This window comes from Lepisma saccharinum, chromosome 26 (genome assembly GCF_977018435.1).
Source record: "Lepisma saccharinum chromosome 26, izLepSacc3.1, whole genome shotgun sequence".
NCBI lineage: Eukaryota > Metazoa > Arthropoda > Insecta > Zygentoma > Lepismatidae > Lepisma > Lepisma saccharinum.
This window is the reverse complement of record NC_139254.1, coordinates 37941530-37952260: the sequence shown is the minus strand read 5'-3', so window position 1 is coordinate 37952260 and position 10731 is coordinate 37941530. Positions and strand designations below refer to the sequence as shown.

At 39.6% G+C, this 10731-nt stretch overlaps 1 protein-coding gene across 1 annotated transcript; it reads right to left on the bottom strand.

Annotated features, from left to right (window-relative positions):
• Positions 1-8313: 8313 nt before the first annotated feature.
• On the bottom strand, positions 8314-8994 carry LOC145979630 (uncharacterized). The gene has a single exon (XM_083112596.1). It carries the CDS (start codon positions 8992-8994, stop codon positions 8314-8316), a length of 681 nt encoding a protein of 226 aa, XP_082968722.1.
• Positions 8995-10731: the final 1737 nt, after the last annotated feature.

Below are 10731 nucleotides of genomic sequence, written 5' to 3'. Positions count from 1 at the left end.
TAAGTGAGATATTTCGTCGGCAGGAAAATACTATGGAAAACGGAATATTCTCCGGGTACAATTGTTAGACTTCGAAGAATAATGTGTTTCCACTTTCGAAGTGAAAAACGGATAATTGTTCATCCTCGTGTATTTTATATTTGTTGGTCGCGTCTTCTCAATATGCAATCGGTATTTGAATACGTCATCCTCTGCTTGTATCGTAAAAAGGGGCACTTCAGTATTCTTTCCATTATTCCAGTATCTAAATTTGAGAATCCGAAATGTATTTTCGAGGAAAAATTCGTGAGACTGATTGTAAGAATTTAATTTGTAAATTTGATCGGCGCGTTCGTACATCCAATACCCTCGAACATTCGGAACGCTTTTAAGTCTGACAATCTCGACTGAGAACAAATGACGCGAGTCTGAATCGTCCAATCTGCTCAGCACCAGGTGTTCCCCGATAGTGCATGTAACCTCGTCGTAGCCTGGTTTTATCATCACGTCGACGTACAGACGTATCTTTCAAATAATGAAGCTTGGAACTGAAGTCTACCAAGACCGATTCCTGGTTCCCTTCAGCGCCGATCTCGAGCTTGACGTTCGCGACGATCTGCTGCAAGATTTCCACAATCCTCAACTTGGAAGTTTGATTCGCGAGGCCATTTACTTGTGTCTTGATCTCAACGAACAGCACGTGAAAGTCGGCGACGTTCTGATTGGTGGGCAAAGTGGCGACCGTATACCGAAGTTGCGCGATTTGGCTTGGATGTTCTTTTACGTCGTCGGATTTCAGTATTAGGATCAGGGCACTCTCTAAGGTTTTCAGTTCCTGCGACGTTGGCATTGTGGCCACCGTACTTTCAAGCTACTCCAGAGCCTATTTCACGGTTTCCAACTAGGTGGCATTTGCCACGGTACTCATGGCACCTTGAAGTTGCGCCATGTTATCCTGGATGGGTGTCGACCGTGGCAGCGTGTTCATCTTGATCTGTATGTTGTCTATCGGGTGGTGGAAATGCGAGAGTTCGGATTCTGTGTTCAGATTTTACAGAGTGGAGATCTGCTCTTCAACGATGGCGACAGTTTCGGCGATGCCGTGCAGTTTCGATTCCAGAGCTTCCTGGAGGTTCGGGATATCGCTTTTCATGGTTGCCAAGGTATTCTGAATGTGGGCTTCGGTGCGTTGAATTTTGAGCTGGAGTTTGATGTTGACTACGCTCCGAGCGATGGCGTTCAGTTCGTCCGGCGACGGCAGGTTGTATAACGAACTTTAAGTTTTTCGACGTTTTGCTTATACCTCCGCGATGGCGGCGTGCAGGGCATTCGTTTGAAGTTCCACCTTGATGTTTTCCAATTCCAAGTATTGAAACTGCTCACGTAAATCCGCGATGCCTGCGTAAACATTCTGAGATTGAACGATAAGTTGCAGTTTGGTCTCGATGCTCCTCTTTTGCTCCTCTAACCGCTGTTTCAGTTGTTCCACGTCGTTGGTCCGCGACTTGAGCTCGTTTTCCAACTTGCCGAAGCTCACCTCTAAGTTTCTAAGGTGGTCGATAGATGCGAGAACGGTGTGTGTTTGCCACAGGGTTTTGAGTTCGGCGTCGATTATGAAGATGGGGCCCAGGCACTGAGACTGCAGGCTGCCTATCTCGATTTGGAGGCTAGAGTTGACCGTGGGCTTAAGAGCCGAAAGTTTGCTTCGCAACTTCTTGACCCAGATGTCAATCATGAGAAGCTCGTCGCCGTGGTTGTCGCGTTTCGTGTGATGGATGATGTCGTTAGGCATTGCAATAATGTTTATTTATTTTAGGGTATGTAATTCGCAACTCGAAGAAGAGAGGGATGAGTTTGATGTAATCACACAGAATCTCGACATACAGGCAATCGTCGACCAAAACAGCGTACGTGGTTACGGTGTCCATCATATTGTGCTTGATGCAATAATTGTTCCTGACGAATGAAATCTTGACTTTACTCGCGTTCTCCGGATTCAAGACTATCTGATGTTTGCCGCTGATCGTAATTTTATAGAAATTTAGGTTGTTGTTGAAGACGTAAAAATTATTGCCAACGTCGTCATCGTATTTCGTCCAAACGCTTTTCAAGTGAGTAATTTAGAGGCCACTAAGTTTGGACAACATGGACGGCAACAGGTCGAACCTTGGATGTGCAGCCTGACTAGGTGTTACTATGAGAGTCGGCTTTTTCAACCGGAAAATGTTCATAGGCATGGTTATTTATCTTTCGTATGTGCAAAAAATGAGATTTTCAAACTTTCTTTGTGTGTGATGATCAGAAGGTGAAGTGTCTCGATTGTGAAATGTGTTGATGTGCGAGAAGATGAGACTAGGTACATTTTAGGTAAGTTGTCGTTTTGAAGCGATAGTGACCTAATGGAGAGTGCGAATCCCATACTCGAGGATTTACCTCTTGTCGTCGCTAGCATCCAGGGTAACCTTTCTTACCACGTTGGTGGCCAGAGCATCGTCGACTTTTTGCATGCTCTGCTTCTCTCGTAGAACAATTTACCGAGTTTTGAGAATTCGATGTAGTCTTCGAATGTGAAAGACTCCCGACCAGCTTCCAGCTTCCACTGTTAGTAGTGTAATTGGATCGTTTCAACGCAACACTTTGTAGGTATCCCTTTTATTTATCAATTGAATATCAGTTTTTGACATATTTTGACAATTTTTTGTCGATGTTTTAGCGTTCAGCGATGTTTTAGTACAAATTTTAACGGCACCACTTTTTTTCCCACTCACACTTGGTAGGTATATCACAATCTTACGTGATATAACTTAACCTATCTTTTTTTTCTTACGATTTTTTAAATTTTTTTACGATCCTAAGTGATATAACTTAACCTATCATTTTTTTTTTATTTACGCACCGAACTAACCTACATTGGATTCGGTTTGTTTTAATATTTCAGTCGAGAACATGAAGACGATACCTGAGGAAATATTTCTAGTGTTTGCTACTAGATGTCACCACCGGCGACTTGGACGCAGTGTTGCCACACTATGAGGGCCTTCCCAAGGGGCAAAATTTCCCTTTTTGGACCATTCTTCACCTAAGCAAATGACATAATAGAATAATAATTAGTTGTGGTAGTAAAAGCAGCATTATTAGCGGTTGTGCAGTTGCGGTATTGTGGTATTTTTAATCGAAATTTCTCACTTGGCTAAAAATCTCGGCCATGTGGCAACACTGCGTGGATGCATAAAAGAACAATTATACACAACCTTTTTCAGTTCTCCTCCGTAGCCGTGCGTGTTAAGGCGTTCACTCGTTCTTGTCATTGTTCGTTCTACGTGTGGCCTATAGGTTCGAACGTGGTCGAAAGTTTTTCAGTGTGTCTAGGAGTCTTGAACAGTGTGTATATTTACTTGTCTGTGTTGAGTCTACGGATTCTGAACGGGGTTGTTTAATGTATATGTTGTTCTTGATATATATATATATATGGTGTTCATGTATGTATCCAAAGCATATTGGAAACAATATTCGATCATTAGCTGCGTTCAACCACTGCTGCGGTGGAGTGACCACCCCCTGTCCCCGGGGGTCCCCCCTTGTCCCTGGACCCCTGTCCCCGGGGTCCTATCCCTGTCCCTGGGCTCGTGTTCCCGGGAGTCCTACCCCTTGTCCCTGGACCCCTGTCCCCGGTGTTCTATCCCAGTCCCCGGGCTCGTGTTCCCGGTTAAGTTAGGTTAAGTTGTCTAATTGCGGTATTGTGGTATTTTGTCTATGTGTAATGTCTATGTCTATGTGTAATGTCTATGTCCATGTCTCTGTCTTTGTAGGTTTTTTTTTGTTCTAAGATTTTTTTTTAACGCTGGACTTAGAAAATTTTCGATTGATGAAAAAAATTGGTTCCATGACGACCTATGTTTATTTTGGTATTTGTGGACAGAGGACACCGAGACTCGACCGACGCACTAAACCCGACTTCTCTACGACTATTCGTTCAAAAGTTACGAGTGATCAAAAGTTTTGGGAGGTGGTGGGCTAACTTCTTACCCCTTGATCCCAGGACCACCAAAACTTGGTATACGTATTCTACACCTCCAAAATCGACAGGGGACATCTAACGATGCCGTATGGGGGTGTTTTTCGATATATTTTTTCGATAACTCTTACCATTTTCGAGATATTTGCAATTTAAGATTTTTTTAACGCTGGACAGAAAATTTTCGGTACATTTTTTTTTGTTCCATGACGACCTATGTTTATTTTGGTATGGGAGGACAGAGGACACCTAGACGATGCTAACGCAAGAAATCCCAGCTCTCTATGATCATCCTTTCGAAAGTTACGAGCGATGAAAAAAATATTTTGGCAATTGGTCCACCCTTGACCCAGAACCTCTAAAAACTTTGTACACGTACTCTGCATCACCAATATCGACAAAAGGGTCAACGGGAAGGATTTTTGCACTATCTCTCTCTATCACTGTTTTTCGAGACATTTGCAATTTAACGCTGGACTTGGAAAATTTTTCGACAGAGGGGTCAAATTTGGTTCCATGAGAACCTATGTTTTTTTTTTGTTAGAAGATCAAAAAGGAGAACGAGACTCGACAGACGCACTAAACCCGACCTCTCTACGACTATTCGTTCAAAAGTTACGAGTGATCAAAAGTTTTCGAGGGGGGTGGGCTAACTTCTTACCCCTTGACCCCAGGACCACCAAAACTTGGTATACGTATTCTACACTTCCAAAATCGACAGGGGGTATTTAACGATACCGGATGGGGGTGTTTTTCGATGTATTTTTTCGATAACTCTTACTATTTTCGAGATATTTGCAATTTAAGATTTTTTTAACGCTGTGAACTTGGAACATTTTCGATTGATGAAAAATTGGTTCCATGACGACCTATGTTTATTTTGGTATGGGAGGACAGAGGACACCGAGACTCGACCGACACACTAAACCCGACCTCTCTACGCGTACTCTACGTCACCAAAAAAAAAACGACAAAGGGAGATTTTTCGGTAACTCTCACTGTTTCCAAGGTACTTAGGTTTTTGATAGACGACTACGACGGAGTCATCAATGAGTAAACATCTGAACTCGGTGAACAAGTCAACTTTTTTCAGTACGTCAACATTTTTTTCTCATATTTCTCTCATTTCTTAGTGAATGGGCTAGGTAACTTGCAACGACGAAGGCCTTCTAGCAATACGAACTTAGCTTAAGCTGGCGTAATTCGCTAAAATATCTTGAAATTGGTATGAGTCAAACGCTGAAACAGACAATATTATTACACAACTCATTGCACTGACTGAGGCGCGAACTTTTTTTTTCTAACCTGACATGATATATAAATAAAATACTATTACTAACAAGGAGATAAACGGATTAACTTTTGCAGGCAACCAAACCTTATGGAATATTGATAAAAGATATTAACAAATGAAAATTATATTAAAGAGGAAATAAAACAAATAGTAGGCTTAATTCAGGAAATGCATGTTACTTCTCTCTAAGAAATTAAAAGTTAAAATATACAAAAGAGTAATTCTGCTTGTAGTATTATATGGATGTGAAAGGTGAAAAGTGGAAGCGGCGTCAAACGCTACAACACGTTACCCAAAGAATTCGTTTGGGTGGACGACGTGAGAAAACTCATCGACAGATTGTTAGTGATAGCCGGTGAAGAGAATGCAGGCAATCGTAATTTTTACAACGAGAAGGTTGGCATCGTGGACATGATCAGCACCAAACTTTCCAACTTCATCGTGAACGACGACAAGGGCATAGGTTACTTGATCAAAATTATCAACACGCTGCCTCCGAGATTCTGGAACGTGGCCGAAGGAAAGGGAAAAATATTTGGACCTAAAAGGGATGAGAAAATAGGTTAGTGGAGAAGGTTACATAATTTAGAATTACATAATTTATATTTATGTCCAGATATTATTAGAACAATTAAATAAAGAAGACTTAAGTGGACAGACTATGTGGTACAAAACCCGAGTGGGAGAAGAAAGAGGAATTTACAAGATTCTTGTTGGGAGACCTGATGCTAAGAGGAGACCTAGACGAAGATGGAAGGACAATATTGAGATGGATTTAAAGGAAATTGCTAGGGATGGTTAAGAATATATAGATGGAGAGATGGAAGGCTTGTGTTGCTGCAGCTACGAACCTTTGGGTTTAAGAAGACTAGAGAGTTAGTTAGTTAGTTAGTTATGAAATCACAAGGCATTATAAAAAAATTACAATCTCTGGTATAAAATTAATTTTAAAAAAATAAAACTTATTTCTACTTAAATAAGAATTGGGAGTACGTACATAATAGTATAGAATCAACAGTTAAAATAATGTATAAACCAAGAAAAAGTAAGCAACGGTTCACATAACCTAATAGAAATAGACTTAGGTGGTTAAGGAACAGCATGTTTAGAAGTAACAAAAAAAAGAGATTACTTGAAAAGTAAAATCGACACAATTGAAATAAAAGTATCAGAAGTGGAAATAAATTTAGAAAGGCGTAGCAACCTAAAGTAAACTTGATGAAAAATGGCTGACTATTTTAAACAGATGGTAGAATTGTTTTAAGGACTTTTTTTAAATGTTCATGTAGGAGATAAATCAGAAATAAATGAAGCAGAACCTATCTTCTTCTTCTTCTTCTTCTTTTGCTCTACAGCCCTTGGTGGGCTCTGGCATCCCAAACAATCTTCCTCCACCTCGTTCTATCTTGAGCTACATTTTTCCAATTGCGTATATTCATCCTTCTCAAATCTTCCTCAACCGCATCGATCCATCTTCCCCTCGGTCTTCCTTTTGGCCTTGTTCCCCACAATTTCTGATTGAATACCAGGCGTGGTAGCCTATCCTCTTCCATTCTCATCAGATGTCCTGCCCATCTTAAGCGTTGAGATTTTATATATCTCACCACATGTTCATATTGAATCAATCCTTCCAACTCCATATTATTCCTAATTCTATAGGATCCATCTTCATTCCTAACGGGGCCAAAGATCTTACGTAATATCTTCCTTTCAAAACACATTACCTTGCTTTCTGCTTTAGATGTAAGTTTCCAAGATTCTGTACCATATGCTATAACTGGTCTAATAAGTGTCCTATACAGTCTTAATTTTGTGTTCCTAGAGAGGTTTTTTGACTTAAATAATTCTATATGTGCATAATACTGTCTATTTCCAGCCTGTATCCTTTGGTTAACAATCTCTTCTTCTTCTATGTTGTTATGTAGAAGAGCTCCAAGGTAAGTAAAAGTGGGTACTCCCTCAAAGTGATATGTACCTACATTCAAAGCCAGAGGGTTTCGTCTGGCTGGCGATCTGGACATTCTCATATATCTTGTTTTAGTTTCATTAATTAATAGTCCTATTTCTCTGGATTTACTATCCATCTTTAAAAAAGTGCTTTTAAGATCTGCAAGTGTCCTTGATATTATCACAATATCGTCAGCATAAGCAAGTATCTGTGTTGTTTTGTAGAATATACTCCCCTTTTTTGCAGTGGACTGATAATATCATGTAGTACAATAATGAAAATTAGGGTGGACAGAGCATCCCCTTGCCTCACTCCTGTTTCTATGTTAATGGTTGGTGAGACTTCTCCTTGCACCATGACTCCCGCTGTTGTATTTTCCAAGGTTACCTTTATCAATCTTATTAATTTATCTGGAAATCCTACTTTCTTGAATACTTTCATGATCCCAGCTCTGTGTAAGCTATCAAATGCTCGTTGATAGTCTATAAATAAAAAGTGTAGATCTATATTTTGCTCATAGAATTTTTCCATAAGTTGAGATATGGTGAAGATGTGATCTATGGTAGATCTATTTGGACGGAATCCACATTGATATTCCCCTAGGATTTCTTCCGCCTGCTTAGATGCTCTCATATATAGGATATTGGAAAATATTTTGTATCCAATATTTAATAGTGTTATCCCCCTGTAGTTGCCACAATTCCTTTTATCACCCTTTTTATGGATGGGGAAGATAACTCCATATTTCCAACTACATGGTATTTTCTCTTGATCCCATATCATGCAAACTAGCTCATGAACTTTCTTCCAAAGTGTTTCTCCACCCTTTTTAAATATCTCCGCAGGGAGCAAATCTTCTCCAGGTGCTTTATTATTATTTAATTTTAATATTGCACACTTTACTTCTTCAAACGATGGTCTTTGTACCTCACATTCTGTAACTTGCGTTTGGTCTTCATCTGCATTATCTGTTATATTAAATTTAGATTCATAGAGCTCCTGAAAATATTCTGACCATCTTTCCAGACATTTGGCTTGATCCGTAATAAGCTTCCCATTTTTGTCTTTACATAGGTTTCACCTTGGTTGATATCCAGTACTAAGATTTCTAACAGCTTTGTACATTTGTCTTGTATTACCCTCTGTCTGATGTTCCTCTATTTTCCTTACTCGCTCCTCCATCCAATACATCTTTTTCCTCCTACAGATTTTAGTCGCTTCCTTCCTAGCATCTTTATATGCATTCATCGATGCTCTTGTTTCTCTTTGAATCATCTTTTTCCGTAACTCATTTTTCTTCCCTATTAGTACTCTACACTCTTCATCATACCAATCTTTTCTGTTAGATCTCTTCCTTTGCCCTAATATCTCTTCTGATGTTTCAGTCAGAGTTTTCTTCATATCATTCCATATTTCCTCAATGCTATTGTTTTCATTCTCATCACTTAATTGTTGGTGTATTTGTTCCTGAAAAGCTCTCTTATCGCTGTCTTTCTTTAACTTTTCTATATCCCAACCAGTTCTCCTTTTTCCCTTAATTTTGCCTATATTAGACAATCGTTGCCGCAATATAGATTTGACTAGGAAGTGATCACTGTCACAGTTGGCCCCTCTGCGTGTTTTAACGTCTATAACAGAATTGGCATATCTGCTGTTCACCAGAACATGATCTATCTGGTTTGTGTATGTTCCGCCGGGAGCTCTCCAGGTGCCTTTATGAATATCTTTCCTGGGGAATTGGGTACTTTTTGCAAGCATTTTATTTTGTATACAGTACTGTATTAATCTCCAACCATTCTCACTGGTGACTGAATGTAAAGAATTCTTTCCTGCCACTTCCTTGACTTCAGAGAAGCAGAACCTATAGTCCCAGAAACTAACTTGATTGAAGTTAAAGATGCTAAAAAGATAAATTATTCGAATTTGGAATACCTAAGAATCTTGTTAATATGTCTGACAAATATACAATTTATGAAAAGTTATAAAACAAAGATGCATCATATTTATTGTTTTTTTTTTTAATTTTGCCTTAGAATCTGTAAAGATTGTAATAGAATATATATATAAATTTTGCTCAGGATAAGTACAAATTGAACTGTAACCACAAATTTTCAGAATCAAGAGGGCTAGAGAATTAAGTAATTAATATTTAATGTAATAAAAGTAGTAATATAGTATTCTTAATGAGAAGAGAATTTCTACAAAACTTATTTTCCTCGTACGTTTACTAATAGCAGTCACATTTGACATATTTGACTAATCGCGAATCAACGTACGGAAGCCGTTGGAAGCAGTTTGAAGACGGAAATGGCTATGGAAGGACACTTATTATAATGTTAATATTTTAGTATAATGTTTTGGGAATTGCTTCTCGATAATGTTTGGTATTTTATTTAATCTGTTGTTAGATAAGATACATAATTATTAGAATTTAAGGATGGAAAATATGAACAGCGAATGAATGAGACGTTTAACTAATCGTGAAGATGAGTATCACAGTACGTTTTATCGTTTCTTATATAAACGTTGAAACGTTTAAGAACGTTTACCGAAACGTTATCGAAAAAATATATCGAAAAACACCCCCATACGGCATCGTTAGATGCCCCCTGTCGATTTTGGAGGTGTAGAATATGTATACCAAGTTTTGGTGGTCCTGGGGTCAAGGGGTAAGAAGTTAGCCCACCACCTCCCAAAACTTTTGATCACTCGTAACTTTTGAACGAATAGTCGTAGAGAGGTCGGGTTTAGTGCGTCGGTCGAGTCTCGGTGTCCTCTGTCCACAAATACCAAAATAAACATAGGTCGTCATGGAACCAATTTTTTTCATCAATCGAAAATTTTCTAAGTCCAGCGTTAAAAAAAAATCTTAGAACAAAAAAAAACCTACAAAGACAGAGACATGGACATAGACATTACACATAGACAAAATACCACAATACCGCAATTAGACAACTTAACCTAACTTAACCGGGAACACGAGCCCGGGGACTGGGATAGAACACCGGGGACAGGGGTCCAGGGACAAGGGGTAGGACTCCCGGGAACACGAGCCCAGGGACAGGGATAGGACCCCGGGGACAGGGGTCCAGGGACAAGGGGGGACCCCCGGGGACAGGGGGTGGTCACTCCACCGCAGCAGTGGTTGAACGCAGCTAATGATCGAATATTGTTTCCAATGTGCTTTGGATACATACATGAACACCATATATATATATATATCAAGAACAACATATACATTAAACAACCCCGTTCAGAATCCGTAGACTCAACACAGACAAGTAAATATACACACTGTTCAAGACTCCTAGACACACTGAAAAACTTTCGACCACGTTCGAACCTATAGGCCACACGTAGAACGAACAATGACAAGAACGAGTGAACGCCTTAACACGCACGGCTACGGAGGAGAACTGAAAAAGGTTGTGTATAATTGTTCTTTTATGCATCCACGCAGTGTTGCCACATGGCCGAGATTTTTAGCCAAGTGAG

Bases quoted from the DNA above. Each gene is read 5' to 3' on its own strand.
- LOC145979630 (XM_083112596.1), bottom strand. From the start codon at position 8,994: ATGCTTGCAAAAAGTACCCAATTCCCCAGGAAAGATATTCATAAAGGC.